General features: G+C 51.9%; 1 protein-coding gene across 1 annotated transcript in view; it reads left to right on the forward strand.

Moving 5' to 3' along the window:
• Window positions 1-19080, forward strand: part of NOS1AP (nitric oxide synthase 1 adaptor protein) — a 44616-nt gene that overhangs the window by 11925 nt on the left and 13611 nt on the right. The window contains 1 exon segment of the mRNA XM_086617691.1: window positions 18638-18730. Within this exon segment, the coding sequence (XP_086473817.1) occupies window positions 18638-18730 (93 nt within the window).

Here is a 19080-nt window from a genome sequence, read left to right on the forward strand (position 1 = left end):
ACCCCGAAACCAAAACAACACCAAAATATCCTTGTTGGCCAATATAAATAAACTTAAGAATAGTCTAGAAAATTCATAGATAAAGCTCTGAATGGCAGAGAAAGGACACAAACTGAAGTAAAATAATGATTTCTTATGGTGAATTATATGCTTGAAATGTGTGCTCAGGCTTCCTTGATCCAGTGTAGGACTGGAGAGATGCAAGTCATTTAAAGGCTGTGAGTTTGCAGGTGAGATCTGCCAGAGAGACTTTTGATGTCTGTTTATTTGTCGCGGGGTGCTGTTTGTGAGGAGAGCGCCAGGATGGTTGGTTTGTCGGGAGCTGATGCCTACAGCCCTTCCCTGGTTTCCCGCGGTTTGCGCTGGCCTTGCACCCAGCAGCGAGACGTTATCGTGGTGCTGCAAGGACATTCACTGGGCTCGGCTGGGCGCCGGAGCCTGCTTGGGATTTGGCTGGAGGTCCAGGAGCGCGTGTCCTTGTTAAAGCAGAAGGGTGGTTGTGTTCTTTGAGGAATAAAGTAATCCCAAAATACTGGCACAGGGCAAATGGAGGAAGAAGCCACTTATTTAGGGACACTTATTGGGCGCCTGCACTGGGCTGGGAGCAGAGAGGGATGGGGCCACAAGCAGCTCCTGCAGGGCTGCCTCTCCTCTCCTCCCTGGCTGTCGGGACAGGGAGGCAAGTGCTGCGGGCTTGGCTGATCCTGACTGATCCCGACTTCCTGTTTAGATGGAGACCTGACCCTTCAGGGGCAAAGAGGAGGACGAGGCATAGCCGGCATTGCTGGGATTCCTGCTTGAGCCAGGCTCTGCCGCCCGGGTACTGCTCTCCCGAGAGCGAAGCAGAGCTGTGGGCAGAACAGCTCCAGCAGAGCACGATGTATGTATTACGCCCAAATTCGATCCCTTTTGTGGATCTGGATTGAGAGGGACTTTGTACAGGGAGTGGGTGTTGCAGGGCAGGGATGCCATCCCCGTCCTCTGCCTGCTGACAGGCTGGCAGCAGCATGGCCGTCCTCACCGTGCTGGCCAGAGGGAGGGTTTCTGTCCAGAAGTAGGAGGATGTTGGAGAATTCCCAGGATTCCTGCAGCACGGGGGTGAGGAGGGAAGGGGAGGTGCTCCGCTGCCTGCCTCTGCCTTCCTGCTTTTCCTGCCTGCCCCAGCTGGGGTTGGGATTGCCGGGGATGCAGCCCTGGCTGGCCCTGCGTCTCAGTGCATATCCCTGGCCCTGAAAGGAGTTGGTGGAATGGGATGCCAGCTATGCCAAGGATGCACTTGGACAGCAATTTTGTGAGCATTTGCTGCAGCTTTCCTCCAGAGCCTACATCTTCTGGCTCTTCTGCGGGGCACTGATGGCCACGTCAGTGCTAATAAATACAAGAGGCTTGTGTTCGTATAACTGACCTCTTTTTCCTTCTCATCCCAAAACAAGGTGACCCTGTCTGTGTTGCTTCCTGCCCTAAACTGCTGGAGTAGATTTGCCTTCAGAGTGTTCCTGGCTCCCCTGGGTGCAAAGTGTGAGAAACCAGTCCGTAAGTCCAGATACGTACCCTTGGGCACCTGAATCTCAGAAGGTCCCAAGCTCAGTAATTAAACACTCATTAAAGCTGCAGCCAGCTTGTCCTGTTGGTGTGAACCATGGGACCTTCCTTGCCCAGGCTCTTCTGGGAAGCAGCAGCGCAGAGGTCACGGTGCTCTTCTGCTCTGTGCTGGTCACGAGCAAAGCTTGAGAAGTTCATATGGGAGCTCATGAGAGTGGCCTGGGATGGGCCATACATCCATCAGCTACCGAGGAGGGTGTTACGGCACTGGAGAGCAAGAGCTCAACTGATGCGTCTTCCTGACCGTAAGGATTATGAGTTGTTGAAGATTTCAGTTTAAAGTGCCTGAGCTAGCTGCAGATATCCTTTCTTTTCTTTTTTTTTTTTTTTCCAGAATGTCGGAGCACATGGGGCCCTAATTCACAACAATAACTGTGTGGGTTTTACATTTTCATGATGTAAATACATGCACATGCTTTCCTCTCTGTGCTGCTGGCATGTCTGCGGTGCAGCCAGTGCTACCTGGCCGTGGTTCGGTGCGGTCGTTCTAGGGAATTTGGAATCATCCTTTTTTTGTTACTTGGATTGCTGAGTGTGGCTTTAATACTTGGATTGCTGAGTGCGGCTTTAATCCAGATTTTTTTTTGGTGCCAGAAAGGATGAAATCATATATAGGCATTTCTCAAAAGCTGCTTCTGTGGAAGTCTTCTGCAAGCCTGTTTCTGAGAAGTGTCCAGCTGAGTTCTGGAGGCTCAAAACAAGGAGGCATTTCAAGCACTTTAAAATCTAGCTCCTCTACACCTCCTACTCTGACAGGTACATCTGATTTTGTGGGACTTCTGCTGCTTTGCATAGCCGAGCTCTCTTTTAGCAAATTGGCAAAATTGCTGAATTTCAACAAGCTTGTTCAAAGCAAGATTTTGCATCCTCTGCAAGCTGCACGCACAGTTGGACTGGTGTGAAAATGGATGCGTTTGGCTAGTTATTTGTGTGGAGCATGTGGTGTAATTTTGAGCTCATTTAATTAAAATATTTCTGCGATACCCCTGTTCCTGCCACGGCGAGTTTTTAAAAGCATTAGGTCATTCAGAATGATGGAGTCGTCTTTTTTCTTTCATCGTGTGAGAAGCAGCAGAGCTGTGACTGGCTGTGCCGTGGCACAGAGCGGGATTTGGAAGGTACCTGCGGGGCTGAGCACAGCAGCAACGGGCTGGCTGGGAGATGCTCAGCCTTTGGCTCCTCTTGGCAAAGTCACGGCGCTCGATGAATTGTCGGAGAGCTAATGACTTGACGCGATTATCTGAGATGAAGGAGATTGCACTGTATTAGGTCTGGGAGGAACCGAAGGGATATTTGTGATAATTTCAATTGCTCTTGCAAGGCTCTGACAATCACAGTGGAGAGGGTGAAGGTTTCCAGGCAAATTTATTGTATTTCTCCCGGCACCACCATTGCCACTTAACTTCATAATAAAATAATGGCTAGTCCGGCATCGCTGCTGACGTGCTATCTACTCGATTGCACGAAACAGGTCAGGATGTCATTCTTGGTTAGTATTTAATCAATAAACTGGTTTCGTACCCAGATTCTCCGGAGCAACCTTTCAAGCAAGACTGCCCAGAGGGGAGGAATAGTTTCCAGGAGAGCTGGCCGAAGCGTAGGCAGCCCAGGCTTTGCTGTGTTTTAATACCATGGCCAGGATGCAGCAAAGCTCTGGAGGTTACTGGCAGCATTGAGTAGTGTGAGTTGTACGTACACTCTGTTGTAACACACGTGCAGTAAAATTACAAGTATAAGGAGGTAAGTGACTCTATGTGGCAGACGGTGGCATCCGAACACATAAGAAGATGTGAAGTGTGAGCCTTTAATGCTGGAAAGAGAGACGTGAGCGCTGGAGGAAGCCAGGCAGGGATGTGGCTTTGAGCACTGCTCACCAGAGGGACCTTGGGAACGCGTTCCTGGGCAGACGTGAGGAAGTACTGCCTGTGCCGTGGTCTGCCAGGCTTGCTGGGTCACGCGGTGGCAGGAATGATGGGGCTCAGCCGGATGTGGAACCTGCCACATCCTGGGAAAATTAGGACTGGGAGTGCTCCTCTTCCCCTGGTAGCTGCCCTAATCAGTCAGTCCTGATGAGCGCATTGCCTGCTGCCTTCCAGCAGTGCCCTAGCTCAGCATTCTCCACCAGCCTTGGGGTGGGAGCATGTCCCTTGTGTCCAGGTTCCAAAGTGCTGTGAGGAGGAGAGCTTGGTGGCAGGGCATCCAGCCTGGGAAAGCGTGGGGGAGTTCCCAACAGGACAGAGAGCTTGGATGTGGAGCCAGTGAGGACAAAGGAGACTGTAAGGCAGGCAGGGAAGCACACTTTGGGAAAGCTGCCGAGCTGGGAGTTACGTGCTGGTGTGTGGTCTGTCTTCTCCGTACCTCCGGCCTCTCTGAGGAGTTCAGCACTTCTGCCGTGGGCAAATGTCCCATGGGTAGGTGGTGGTCAGGGCTCTGGCAGGAGCACATCAACTGAGGCTGGGCACACCAGCGTGAGCGGCAGTGCCCGTGGTGGGCGATGCTGTCCACAGCAAGGCGAATGCCTTTGAGAGGGCTGGCAGCCAGGTAGGCACTGAGCCCGGGGCAGCTGCCAGCAAAAAGCTGGGAGGCAGCGGTGCGCGTGTCCCCTGCGTCCCTGTCACACAGCCTTGCCCTGCGTTTGCTTGGGTTTGCCTTTCCTTGGTTGGGCTTCCTTCCTTCTCCAGGAGCCGACGGCATCTCCCCGTGACTCATGTCGCTCCCTGGCTGGGGGCTTTCCCCACTGGCGCTCGCAGTGAGTCACGTTACTGGCTTGCTGATGCCATCGTCTGAGCCATTGGCAAATATCTGCTGGGAGCTCGAGGGAGCAGACAGGGAATAACGTCTGCCAGGCTCCCTGAACGTGGGGGAGAGGGCAGACCTTCAGCATGGCTCCTTCCCAGCCAGGGGTGTTCTGTTGGCTCCCACCCCCTCTCTAAATCCACAGAGAACCCATCAAGCCATTTCATAGATGTCCGTCCCCTTTCGTGCCCTTGCGCTCCCTCCTCTTCCTCCTGCCTCACGCTTCCTCGTCCTCGGCGATGTTTCTTTGAGCAGGCTTTACGTGCTGCGCTGAGGAGTTGTGTTATCCCGTTATCCGCTGGGCTCAGCAGAGCACGTGCAAGGCTGTTGGTGCCGGCTGGAGAGGTGCCCCTGGCTTTCCACGGCTCCTTCCTTTGAGGCTCTCCACGTTGCACGTGCCTTTTTGGTAGCGCAGAGGGCCCAGTCCTGCACCAGGGCTCAGCCCCGTAGAAGGGAGGGAGCCTGGTGCTGTGGACCTCACTTTCCGCAGGAGTGCAGCGCAGCTGGAGCCCGCGTGCACGGAACGCCTGCGGCACCACAAACGCGGCGGGAGGTGCTGGTGGTGCCAGGATGGCTCTCCTGCTCTCCTCGTGCCCGCTTTGCCTTCTTCCCCTGTCTGGGAGGGAGGGATGTGTTGCATGCTCTGGCTCGTAGGCATGACTCCATTTAGCCTGGCTGTCAAGGGGGAGGTCTGCAGCTTGGTTGGGGAGATTTGGGGTCATGAGAGCACTGCTAATTGCTGTTTGGGAGGATTTGTACAGAAACTGTCACCCTTTGCTCCTTCTGCAAGGTGACAGAGCTGCCTTTGATTGCTTGACCCTCTAACTTGCATAAGCCTCTGCAGAAAGTACCGTTGTTGAGGGAAGGGGCTGCGTTCAGTGTCACCAGCCGTAACACACCTGGCTCGTGCTGTCCACCCTGTCACTGTCACAAAGGGATGACGGTCTTTCTGCTTCTAGAAATATGCCATTGAAGGTAACCATTTCCATTTACCTTTGCATTTTAGAGTAAATTCCCAATTGTGCATAAGGATAAGCTCGTGGAGCACCTGAGAGATTGTTGAGGGGAGGAACATGACAGAAAGCGGGTTTGAGAGGGGTACGGTGAGTGTGGCTGATTTTGGGGTCTGCCACTGGTCCTGACATCTCCCTGCGGTTTCCTGGTTAGCACGGTGGAGGGCGAGCTGGACTCGTCCCCCTTTTCCAATCCTCTTGAGTTTGTGTCTCCTCACACCCCTGCCACGGCTTTTATTTGGAGGTTTTTTTCTTCTGGTTTACTGCAACATGGAGTTTTCCTGCATTTTTTTAAATAAATGAGGGCTTTCATCAGTTTGCTGCCATTATGGCAGCTTTTTCCTCTTGGGGTGGAGTAGGGTCCCTCGTGCTGACCACTGAAGTGACGTTGCATGGACCTGAGGAGAAGAGTTGCAGGCAGCTGTATGGGCGGCTGCCTCTTCCAGCCAGGCATGAGAGTGTCCGGAGATGATACCCGGCGCTTACCCTGTGGTTAAGGGGAGAAATAGCTTAGGAAAAGGAGAGCTGAGAGTAAAAAAAAAAACACCTCACAAGCAGGGAGACAGAGATCAATCAACATTTACTGTCTGTTTTATGGATGAGAAACTGAGACACAGGGAGACTAAGTGACTTGTCGGACTCCTTTTTGAGGGACATATCCCTGTGCAGGGAAGCGGACCGGATTGAAATTGAACCAAGCTGAAGTCAAGGCTTTAAATGCTGCTCTTACCTATGATCCTTTCTGCTCTTGTGCCTTTCTGCTGGTCCTCGAAGGGCAAGGACCTCTTGGTTTAATTTGTTGAGGCATTCTCCTGTGCTGCATCACTTCAGAAGAGAGGCAAAGCACAGAGCTGCAGCCTTGCAAAAAGAAAAGCTGTGTGCCCCAGTTTCTTCACTGCTAAAATTAATTCTTGGTGGTTTTGGCTCGCTGCAGCAGGAAGACATTCCAGGGGATGCTGCACACCAAACAGCCAAGGGGCAAGAGCAGCATCAGAGCCCACCTCGCAGCCCGCAGCAAGGCGCGAAGGATTTGGGCACGGGGTTTTGTGGCCACGAGAGCTGTAAGGGTGGGTGCGCGTTACGGTGTGTTCCTGCGGTGCGGGAGCGGAGGAAAGGATCGCAACTGTTAAAGAGGAGAGGCTGCAAAACCTATTGTGTGAGCTGGTCTGTGGAATGGATCCCGTTTAATTAGGGAGCTGGAAGAAAGGATGCGGCTATTGTAGGGCAGCAGAACAACAACCATAGCTGAGAACAGGGTAAAGGAGCCGAGCACGCTCCCAGTCCCAGCCGAGAAGGGCTGTAGCCTGCAAAGCATGATGGAAGCCCGGGGGGTCCCCTGCCTCCACCTGCCCACATCTCCTCACCTCGCGGGCAGGCTGCCACAGCAGCGCAAGGGCTGCTGCATCTCAGCACGGCGCTGCGGCCACGGACGCAGTCCCTGGCTGCTCCAGTGTCCCTGGGGATGATAGTCGGTGGGTGATGTGCTTCAGCTGGGATTTTTGGAGGATTTGAACTTTCTTAGGCTGCAGTGAAGCCTGCCAGGGGCAAAGACTCTAGATGAAGAATGTAGCCAAATTTGGATGAATTTTCAGAGAACAAGATGTTTCCTTCCCAGGCCAGGCTTTCCCTGACGGAGAATGAGGATCCTAGGAAATATTAATCTGTCAATTGATCTTCATCAACACAATTTAACACAGTGGGAAAAAACTCCAATCAAACCAGTTTGTCTCGCCACATGTTTGCCTACGGAAACTGTTGATCCATTTTAGTGGAAACTGCAAAAATCGGCCTGAAGTGGGTAGCCACTGCAGGAAACTTCAACAGGATGGTTAAGTTTCAGCTGAACTTTTTAACTGAAAACAGCCCCACCTGTGATGTTTTACAGTGCTGTTCTTGGATTGAAATAGTGGTACGCATTGTTGGGAGCCATCTCTTTCTTCTTTTTGTTCTGAGCCTCCAGTTTTGTTTTGACATTTTGCTCTAATGACCTGTTTTCTTACTCCCTCTTAACGTGATGGATGGGTTCGGTCTGGATTCCTTCAGACACTCCCTAATCCCCAGGAATTTCGGGACTGTGCCTGTGTGTCTCCAGCACTGGAAGCTCGGGGCACGTCTCTGCTGACCTTTATGTACATGAGAAGAAATCCTCAATATTTAAACAAGAGAAATCCAGAGTAATCGACCCAAAGCTGGTGGTGAGCATGATTCGGGGTGTGGGTCCCACCGAGCTTTCTGTGGAAAAAGACAGGTCTTTCTGTGGTTTGAATGGATCCCACTTCAGCTCCCAGCTAGTCCATCTTCTGCATTTGCCTAAAGTCAAAGAGCCTTCAGGGTGAGGAAGCTCTCCCCGAGTCCCAGATGTCTGAGCTGCGGACAAGTCCCCTCCTAGCCTGCTCTTTGGATAAGCTAAATGGAAAGAGTTCGTTTTAACCTCTGGGACTTAAGGGTCTGGGAAACCTGCCTCATGTTCTTGTTGCTTTTTTCTAAATTCTTTTCTGTGGCTTCTTTAAAGTGTACAATAAAACAGAACATGTTATAGGATTTCAACAGTGCTATGTTTTGAGATAATGTCACCTTTCTATTTTGCTGCACGTTGCCCTGCTCATGTGCCCAGGACCACCCTCTCTCCATAGTGTCCTTTCCACTGGGTTGACACCTTTCGATGTTTCCAGGGGTTTTTTAGGATGCGTTTCTGCATCTTGTGGATGCAGCTTCTGTTCCTTTTTCCTTGGAAAAAGGCTTGGCCGATTCTGTATAAAATCAACGTGAAACGAGTGGATGCCGCGTTCCTGTACACTCGACCTGGATAGCAAATACTCTTTTTCTTCCAGACCTGCATAAAAACGAGCATTGCTGTGCTCTCCTGGCCGTGGGGTTTCCCAGAAGTGCAGCAGCATTCCATCATCTGTCTGTCTGCCTTCACTTCGTTTGGGACTACACTGGTGAGGTGGATTTCAGCCCCTTAATCTGGGCTGTGTGGCCACTTTGGGTGATGTTTTTGTCAAAATGCATGCAATGCTAGGAAACAGCAATGTATTCTCTAAGTTTCTTAGCCAGCCTGATAGCTTTGTGAGGTGCACTTTTAATTTCGTTGAGAATAGTTAAGGATCTCAACTCACATACAACTGGTGCTGTGCCGGGTTGTGCTGTGATCCTTTTGCTTGACATTAAGTCCTATATTGGCTGTTTTCTAACTCCGCTAACTAACAGAGCTTCTAACTCTGAAATCTTGGAACTTTTGTTAGCTTGGAATTTTTTCAAGGATCTGAGTCTGTAATTCTTTCTAAATCGCTCTAGAGGACATTATTTGGACTTGTTGACTTGAAAATGTAGAATTTAGTGAATGATTTTTAATACTTGCATTAGTTACTGCTGCAATAGGAACCATGAAACAAGTGTCATATGAATAATTACCTCTCTTCTCCAGTTGCAACCCAGAAAGGCTGTTGAGCACCGCTGGTACCTAATGAGCCCCACAGGGCTGGCCTGTGTCTGGTGTGCAAAGCGTTTAATGCTGCTGCTCATTCATTCTCTATTAATTGTCTGAATTTCATAATTGCTGATTTAGTTACAGTATTACCAGCTTGCCTGCCTTCAGTTTGTCACTGCTCTTCTGCTTGGCCATTCCCATCTGCCTTCTCACCTGCTCTTATTCAAGCTTTTTATGCAACTGTGGGAGAGCAGCTCTTTGGTGAGCAGTAAAAAAAAAGAATTACCAAAGTAAACCCTGTATTTCACAACTTGGGGTGTAAATCTTGCTGTGTTCTGACTCGGCTGGCTTTGCTGAGCTGACACCTTTCTGAAGCGCTGCGTGGTTCTGTTCATAGGGTGCCCCTTTCTTTGTCACCTGCCTTCGGGGTGGATTTGGGGTGACTCCATGCTCTTCTGCGGTGTCAGCCCTGTCCCCCGCCCCGTGCTTGGGGGTGGGGATGATCTCAGCTGCCTTGAGGCAGGGTCTGTCTTAGAAAGAAAGCTTCTGGGAAGAAAGCTAAGCCTGAACACAGAATTTTTGTTTTCCTGCTGGGGCGGAGGGAAGTGCCTGGCTTTGGCACTACCTGCACTGCTCAGCACCTGGGGTCTCCCAGGGCATCGAGTCTTGCCTGGGCCAGACAGAGGCAGGAGTTTAATTAGGGATTACCGTCAATGGGCATGACTCAACTGCTGCAAACGGCAATGCTTTTCTTTAAGTCAAGCTCCTCTAGCACATGGGTTCAAACCCACTGTATCCTGGATGGATAGAGGCCATTCCAACGCTCTTGTAGCTTCTTACCTCCTGCAAAGGGCCATTGGAAGGAGCCTTCACCAAACAGCTTGTGCACCCGCTGCCTGCCTAGGTCGAACCAATGCGTATCTAATTAAAAATACCACAGATTCCAGTCAGATGTGGAGTTTCCAAGGAATGTGCTTATTTTAGCAGCAGGTGGTAAATATTAAAGCGTATGCAGCTCATCTGTCCTATTGCCAGGGCTGCGGAAAGCAGTGCCAGAGCAGTGCCCGCGGATGCACGCAGAGCCCGCTCCCTGTTTTCGTTAACTGAAGGGAGCAGCTCAAAGCCTGGTGATTTTTGCAACCGGTTTGACCAGTATCCCATACACACCCACACACTGCGCCTGGTCATTGGTGATGGCAGCGCGCGAAGGCAGGCGGGCGCTTGCCATCTCCCACGCGGGTCCAGCCCTGCTGTTATCGTTCCCTCGCGTTTCCGGAAGGGGTTCGGAGATGTTTTCAAGGCTGGGGGCTAGCCTGCGGCACAGTCTCCACCGACCTTCGTGCCTGGCTGAGAAGCGCTACTTTTCCCAACCTGCGAGCTGATATGTCTCAGGTTTCCTTTGAATCTCTGATTTTAAGGTGTTTTTTTAAAAAAAGACCCACAATGCTGTAAGACTGGGACAGGGAGGTATGGAACCCCTAAGGATTTCTTCTAAGGGAGGTAAATCACCTTGTAAATGGAAGTCTGCAAAAGAGAGGGTGAGAATAAGCTGCTACCTCAAGGAACGTTCTCTGTTTAACGCTACGATTGATATTGATTTAGTTTTTACCAGTTCTGATTTCTCTGAGATTCCTGTGAAACTGCTTAGACCGAAGATGGCTTGTGGAGGTGTCCCAGTTTGCCACCTTGACTCATGAAACTTGGAGGTAGTGAGGGGAGGCTGGAGAGAGTGGGTTAAGGCAGCTATCTGGTAGGAAATAGCGAAGCTAGCAGAAGGAATTCATTGTGAAGTATTCAATGTTATCGGAAAACATATTTTGTGTGATACGCGAGTATGCTGTGACCTGAGGATTGTTTCAAAGCAGCAACCTTAACTCTGCTCTGCTGCTCTCACAACATGGGTATTTTTAGACTGATTCCCATTTATACCCATCAGTACTCGCGACCGTCGCAGACGGTTACCAAAATTAAACTTGAAGTTGGATGGGAAAATAGGCACTGACCTTGTCAGTACAAACCAAAATCATATCTTATTTCAGACGAACACATGCGCCTCAGAGCTGCTTTTTCCCATATGTGCAAATGCAAACTCTGAGGAATGGCAGAAGAGTTTTAAAAAGCGTCGTTAAGCCCAAGAACGAGCATCCAATACTTCATTATTCCTCCCTCTTCTTCCAAATTACCGTGCCCTTTCGTTAAAGTCTAGCTGCTGGCAACACCACCAGTGTTGGGGTGTGGACAGGATGGTGGAGGCAACTGAAGCCTGAGGAGCAGCTCAGAGCTGAGCCAGCAGGATGGCAGAGGTGTCTGGCATGTTTGCCCTTGCCATGCCGGCAGTTTGCCGATGGAGCTGGTGGGAACATTGGTCCTGCTCACAAATGTCTCTGTGACTCCGTGCCCTGTGATGGGAGCCATCCCTGCTGCAGGCTGGCTTTGTCCCAGGTTTTGAGGGGAGTGCAAGCAAAGTAACCACACCGAAGGGATCCCCAAATCTCCCTGCTGTCCTTGCTTCTTTGTCTCCCAGCCCTGGGAGGGAGCAGGAAGGTGCTGCTGGCACCTCATGGGTGAGCACCCTGCTGGGGCATGGGCATGGGCAGGAATATACTTTACAGCTGCATGCGGGAATTGGGGTGGTGACACGTCCTCACCAGAGCCGCGATGGTATTGTGTGCCCCTGCGAAGGGTCAGGGGAGTCCTCGACAGACACAGGCAGTGGCACAGCACTTTGCTAGGGCAGCTTGAGGCAGTCTTCTAAACGTGGAGTTTAGTTCTTGTATTGCTTGGCCTTCTAGTCTGTTCTGTGTGCTCCCCTCCTGCAGGCTGAGTTCCCTGTGGGCTGAAAGCACAGCTCAGAAAAGTGAACTGTCAGATATTTTGAAGCCTTCTTCAGAAATGCCTGTGGGATGAAGCTCGCTGCCCTCCTGGGAGGCATCCTGCTTTCCAGCCGCTTTATCCCCCGACACCTGCTGCCCCAGTAGAGCTGGAGCGATGCACGAGGGAGATGCGGGCTGGGGCAGGTACCTTTCTGCTCTCGGGGCAGCAACCCTCAGCAGCAGGGAGTGATGCTCCATGCCTGGGTACCCGCTGGCAGGAGCCCTGGCTCTCTGCTGCCCTGCCCGTCCGACAGCCGGGCTCTGGGGAGAGACAGCACTGCCTCGGCTCCCTGCCGCGGAGCAGACCGTGCCCAGCTGGCTGCTGAACACCATCCCCATGTTCCTAGAGCTGTGTGGCTTGGATGGACAGGGACTCTCTTCCAACCTGCGAGGCAGCTCCTGGCCAGGTTGTATGTGTTTACTACTGTGCTAAAGCTGTCTTTTAAATCATTCCCTTTTCCTCTCCAGTGTTGTTTTCTTTCTGCCGCTTTATTTAGAGATACTGGTCATGCTCTCTCGTTTGGCTGAAATGGTGAGGCTCCTCTTGGGTAGCCAGCGCTCCATGCCGGAGCTCGTCCGGGAGGCCTTTCTCTGTGCCTCTCCCTTGCCCACACAAGTGGGGCTTGTGCTGTGTCATTCTAAGGAGATCTCCAGCTCATCCTGCACCGCGGTGTTGCACCTTGCCCATCCTTACCAGCCATGGCTGCATTCGATGCATCCCGCACGTGTGCGGGCAGTCCCAGCACACAGCACCCCTGCACCTGGCAGGCTGGGTGCAGCGCATGCCTTACCTATGCCTGGGCTCTCCCAGCCTTTTGGGGAGAAAGGCTGGGAGAACCAAGAAACTGTTGGTTCACAGGACACACAGACACATCACGGTCCTGCGCTTACCGTGCTGCAGCCCCTCCGGTGCTGGGAGTCACGCTCCTCCTCCCGTTAACAAAGCACCAGAAGGAAATAAAGGAGAGAAGAGATGTTCCTGGCTGCGGTCTGTGCCCAGCACTCCCCCAGGACCCCGGCGCTGAGCTCCAGGTGTTGTTTACCCCACGAAGGGTTAGCAGGGACCAGGTGCTGCCTTCCTGCTCTTCATGCCTGTCCCTGGGGTGGCTCGGCAACCCCAGCCAGGAAAGAGCCGTGTTCCTCTCTGGTTCCCTTTCCCGCACAGCCTGTGGGCGGCCGTGAGTCATCCGAGGGCACTGGTGTCCGTGTAATTTCCTTGTGTGGTTCAGTAAGGTGAAATCCTGGTCCCCGCCACGGTGCCACTGTTTACCATTCCTCCCAATTACTGCCAGGCTTCCCTCCCGCGGGTTATATCTGATGTCTGGTACCTTTCTGAGATTTGCTTTCATTCCCTGTGTTTTCAGCAGCAGAAATTGCGAGGTATGTGGTTTCCCCCCTCCCAACCATTAATTCTTGGAGCCGTGGAGCCTGTGCCAGTGGGACTTAAGCTCAGCTGTCATTTGGCAATAAGTTAATTCTTCATCAAGAGAACAGTACCGCTCCTCCCCCCAAAGTGCTGGGAAAGTCTTCGCTGGCCTGCCACGTCTCCCCTCTTCCATTAGCCTGAGCTGGCCTGGGGTTAAACTCTAACCATGAAGGTATTTTATTAGCCGCTCTGCTGGCTGGCTGCAAGGAGCCGCCACCGAGGGAGGTGGGCACCGGCTGCCGGTGCCCCGTCCTGCTCCCTACTGGGGACTGTCCCTCTCTGCTGCCAGCTCCACGCTCGCGGGTTGGTTCCTGTGGTTAAGGGGCTGCGGGAGCCATGGGCAAGCGGAACGGGCGGCGTGGCTAGCAAGGTCGGAGCTCGGGCTGCTCCCATCGGCCAGCTCCCCACCTTAGGCGAAGGTGGCTCCGTGGGGTCTGGCTTTGCTCAGTTTCTTGTCCTTTCTGTATAAAAGCAAGTATATACAGTTTTCTAGCACAAAATACATCTCCTTCTATTCTTTTTCTCATAGCACAGATTTTTTTCCCCCTGCCTCCTGAGCTAGCAGAATAGTAGTGAGTTTTGCGGAAATTGCTTTTTCCCTATTAAATGAATTCTCAGACCACTGTTCTTTCCCCAGTACAAGCTTGTAAACTTTTTTTTCCCCATTTTTTTTGAGGAGGATAGAGGATGGAAGGAGACAAGGACAGCTTGATGCATTTAAGTGAACTTCCATTAAAAAATTTCCCTTTCATTTGTATTCTGCTAGCATAATCTGACCATATAGCGTTCCTGGTACCTTCCCTTACTGATGAAGAGTGCTAATGGGCAGACTTAAATCAGTACCCGTTGCAGTTTAGATGGGCTGGACGGAAATGGGGGCATTTTTATTCAGGTTATCTTTTTCAGATGCTTGTGAACGTGGGAGGATGATGAATCTATAAAGACATCCTCTCCTTGATCTGCCTAACTTAGCATGCGGTGCGTGGTTACAAGTTTTCTTACACTTTTACCATGTAGAAACAGTGTGACAGGGATGGATAACGTGTTTTCTAAGGATGCTGCTTTTTCCATGCTTTTCACACATACCCATCACTTTTGGATTCGTACATAATTTTACTGTAAGCTGACAGGGTTACATGAGCTCTCTATTAAGCAACATATGTTACTCCCTTCTCCAGAAAGGGCAATTTTAATACTCTGCCCGTAGGAATGTGTTGCACAATGCTGTGTACACCAGCTGGCATTATTTTCCATCTAAAGTTATTTAAATAGTGAACTCCACATAAGAGGCAGATATTGAAAATAGTCTCCCAGTACCCTGAGGTCAATGGTAAGGCTCTTGTGCTCTGACCAAAGACACGTTTCTTTTCTAATTGAGACCATGAACATTTTTTTTTTTCATTTTTAACTTTGGCATATCTCACACGTCCGTTTTCAGTCTTTGCTTAAGAAATTTAGTAGAAGCTTAGAGCTTCAGTCAGAGACTGAATGCAGAGCTGTGCGAGTCCTGGAACAGAAAGGGTTTCTCCTTGCTCTTTGTTTCCTGTGCGTTTCCCTGAAATTATTCTTTGCGATTATGTATCTTCTTGGATTGTAACATTGCTAAGATGGCCAAGATTTAATATAATTAACCCAAATTTGTTGTAGTATTACAGATATTTTAAAATCCAGAATTGTGCCCAAGATGGACAAACCACCTGGGCTGAAAGTCAAGAAAGCCATTCTGACCATTTAGTTATTTTTAAGTAATAGAGTGAAACGCTGCATGGTGTGAAACCAAAGAGGAAAGAGTCACCTAAAATCAGAACGCCATATCCAGAGAATGTGGGGTGAATTGCTGTCACCAAGCTCCCTGCACCTGGTCACTCCTGTCGCTCCTGTTGGGATGGGTAGCAGAGCTCCTCCTGAGCCTCCCGTCCCCTCCCAGCAGCAGAGCGGGTCCCACGCTGGTGGCTTTGAGAAACTCCCCCTTTTGCTTTGCCATACACATGATTTTGTATTGGCTCGGTGAGAAGCTCGTCAGCAGTGATGGTGGGATTTTTGGCACGACTTTGGGGATGGAGGGTGTGTTCCCAGCAAGGGCTGTACGGCGTCGGTCCAAAGTCCCTGGAAGCGGCTGGTTTTCTTCTCCTCTGGGTCAGCTGTTGCCTGCTGCTTTTGGATGTGGCTCTGCAGATGGTCTGAGAGTCCGTTCCATGGCATTTCCAACCCCACCGTCACCCCTGCTCTCCTCCCAGCAACACAGAAAGCTAAAACCCTAATGCTTTGCATCTCTCTTAATCTTTCTCTCTCCATTTCACAGCAGGAGGAGGGATGTTGACAAGTGTGGGCAGATCATGCAGGGTACCAGCCCAGCCCCGAGTACTGCACCTGAGCTGGGGCCTCTCCTGGTGCCCCGGGCTGACCGTGACCATCGGTTGCTGGGCGGTGTGAGGGCCCACGGTGAGACGTGCCTTTCTCCTGCCGCAGCCAGTGAGCAGCGTCCTGGCACGGCCAGGCTGCGAGCGGGGCTGGCAGCACGTGGCACTGCCAATTTGAGCTGCTGCACCACGAGCCAGGAGGTCTGAGCACAGATTCTGCTCTGTGCGGTTTTGGGTTCATCCTTCAGAGCCTCTGTGGCTCAAACCTCACTTAAATGTATGGCACAAACCTAATTCTTCCTTTGATCTTAGCCAGAGCTACTCCTCGGTGTGAAATCCCTCTGGTTTGCTAAATTAGCCTGGTGAACGAGGCAGAGCAAATTGCAGGCTGCGGCCGCGAGCCGGGGTGAAGCCGCGCACCGACGGTGTCAATGGCCCTGTCGGGCTCTGCAGAGCAGGGCACGCTCCCTTTGGTTCGATCCACCGCCCCTCTCTCCTGGGTGCTTTTCCTCCCTTCTTGCAACCTATTTACCCAAACTCGAGTTTGAAAGCCCCTAAAAATCAGCAGTGTGTTTCCTGGGCAGTGGGACCCAGCGTACCTGCCCCACGCAGCCTGGCCGTGTGAGAAGTGGCTCGGCTGAATTGCCATTTTATCGGATCCTCTTCCTCACTAATTGTTACTAAATTACGGTTGGTGTTTCGTTAGAGCCCTGGTGGGTATGAGCTCATTAGCGTTTTATGGGCTAGAGCTGCGCTCTGCTGCGTGGGAAGCGTATCCCAAAGAGTGCCCATGCTTATTGGAGTGATTGCGCTAACGAGCTCCGGTTGGGGCGGAGTGTGCAGTAGCTCTCCAAGCGCATGGCTCGCACTTGCAAAGGAGCTTGGCACTCACCTTGGTGTCGGGATAAAGGTCTGGATTTATGCACGGGCTTAAGAAATCCATCTGGTTGTCCCCTCTGAGAATTTGACTTCTTTGCTCCCGTCGGTTCTTGCTGCAGTTTTGCCGTGAGCCATCAGCACGAGGGGACTTCGGCTTCAGGGTGGCAGAGGCAAAACATTTTTCCCCATGGCGCTCCCCTCTGCCAGGCTCGGGGCGAGCCCAGGCAGAATCCCTCACACGCAGCCAGGGATTGCGGAAGCCTCTCTAAGGAGCTCTGTCTTGATTCTGTCCCTGAAACGCATGCCGAGGCTGGGTAGCATCTTTGTTGAAACACCCTGGCCTGTCTGCATTGCTGTCCTGGGGCTGTTACTCACCCAAAAAACAGACTAAAAATAGTCTCTCTAATCCTGAGATATTTTTCAGTGTTGCTGTCTCTTCCAAGCCCACGTTAATCAGCACTTGGGATGGCCTGAATAGAAACCCACAGCTCCAGCAGCTGAGAAATGCAACTTGATGTTTATGATCAATGATCGTTAGGACCAATAAATCAGGCTGCAGCTCCACAAGGTGCTGTGCAGTCCCTCTGGGTGCTGCGGAGGGCATCCAGCTCAGCCCACAACTCCTGGAAAAACAGCATGCAGAGCTTCAGAAGGTGCTGGGCTAATTACTCCAAGGTAGCTGGGCTGGAGCTCAGCTTTTCAGGGCGAAATCAAGACATTTCTTTAGTGCTGGGTACCAGACACACTGCTGTGATCTCCATACTGGTCTGGTGATTCAGAAAGGCACAGAGAGGGCTCTCGGATGCAATTTCATCTCTGCTTGTAATGACAGGGAAGGGGAATATGAGAGATGGGACTTGGAAACCCGATGGGCTCTTTGGTGGGGGACTCTGCTGAGACTCTTCTCCGTGAGGAATAAGCCCTGCAAGCAGCGTATGGGTATATGCTGGTGATTTTGAGGCTGATTATAGCCACGGTGGGAGCCCGAGCTCTGCTTTCTCCAGCCCATCACCATGGCTTTAGCGCCGGAGCGGGTGGGCTTGCACAGCTTGCCTGGAGTGTGCGCTGGGGAGGGCAGAGCTGCGTTCCCCCAGCTGTTTTCTGAGTTATCTGTATCTCCCATCCCCATCAGTGACTTTAAAATGGCTTTGAGGAATTGTATTTTCAGGTCTTCTATCATTCGATCTCAGGTCAGGGCCGGCAGCTTTTCCTGCCTGCTGGCTCTGGCTGCCAAGGTTAATACATCACGCAGTGCTGGAAATGTCACAGGGTGCCATGCTCCCTTTGCAGAGAGACTGGCAAATAATGAGAGGATTAATTAAATTCCTCTTCCTTGGGCGTGCAAGGGGCAGGATGCCAGGCTTTTCTCCCCAGGGTGGGTGCAGAGGGTCTGTCACCATGGCTATGCACAGCACCCTGCATGTGGGACGAGTGCACCGAGTACCTGATGTGGGTGCACCTGTGGTAGAACAGTTATGGGTCTCCCCAAAAGTCCCACAGCAGGAGGTTGCTTGTCTAGCCTATTCCTCTGCCAGCCCCCTCCCCGCTTGCAAGACTCCATAAATGCTCAAGTGGCTGGATTTTGGGAATCTCGTTCTCTCCCTGGGGCTGGGCCAGAGCTTTGTGTTTAGTCACTGATCTTTGGAAGTTCCTGTTGGGTTTTTTTCCTGTCCAGTGACTTCTAATCAAAGAGAGTAATTGCATTATCTCATCTCCCCTGGAGAGGTTCATGGAGTCCTCAGCAATCGTGTTCAGTTTTATACCGAGCCCCTAAAAAACCCCACTCAAAATGAGGTTTCTCTTACCAGAGCTCAGTGATGGCCACACATCAGTGGGGTGAACCCAGCTGGGCTGCGGAGCCCTGGGGGCTGGCAGGGCTGGGGAGGTGGTGATCCCTCTCTGGGAGATACGGCCCTTCAGAGGGGCAGAGCCAGGTGCCTTTGGAAAACACATTAACGTTCCCAGCAGCGTCCTGGGCTGAGCAAAGTGTTATCCCAATCCAAGGTCTGGATTGCTCCAGGATGCACTCCTCCCGATGCTGGGCACGGGGACACTGAAAGGCAAAAAGGCCCCTTGTCCTGTCCTAGCACGGATGCACAGGCTGATGTGGGCATGTGCTTGTGTTTGGGGAGGCTCGTGAGGTTGCGAAAATCTTTCCTTGCCTCTCTTGCCCCTTCCCATTGGAGCCTCTTCAGCCCTTCCTGGGGCTTTCCTGGCACAGGAAAGTTAATTCAGGTGTTTTCTTGTGTCGCCTGCAGTACGAGTTTAAAGCCAAGAACATCAAGAAGAAGAAAGTGAGTCTCATCGTGTCAGTGGATGGCGTGAAGGTCATTCTGAAGAAGAAGAAGAAGGTAGGCAGCCCCGGTCCTTGTGGCAGTGGGAGCCCTCTCTTCCTGATGCAGGGACCTGCAGGGTCCTTGAATTTCTGGGAGAATCTAGTGGTCCCCGCTAGAGGGAGGAATGGCCTGGGATCAGCCATGGATGAGCCATGTTCCGGCAGGATGGCAGAGCCAGCCCTGATGCGGGCGTAGAAGGGGCTGGGGGGACCTCACAGGAGGTGGCGTGGGACAACACCAGCCCCAGCAGGATCCGGCCCTCGGCAAAGGGTCGCGGGGAAGCCGCAGTGGAGCTGTGACAAGTGCTTCCTGGGTCTGCCCTGACCTGTCTCTGCCCTGTTCTTGATCTCAAGGGCAGCATCTGA

This window comes from Tauraco erythrolophus, chromosome 10 (assembly GCF_009769465.1).
Source record: "Tauraco erythrolophus isolate bTauEry1 chromosome 10, bTauEry1.pri, whole genome shotgun sequence".
NCBI classification, from domain to species: domain Eukaryota; kingdom Metazoa; phylum Chordata; class Aves; order Musophagiformes; family Musophagidae; genus Tauraco; species Tauraco erythrolophus.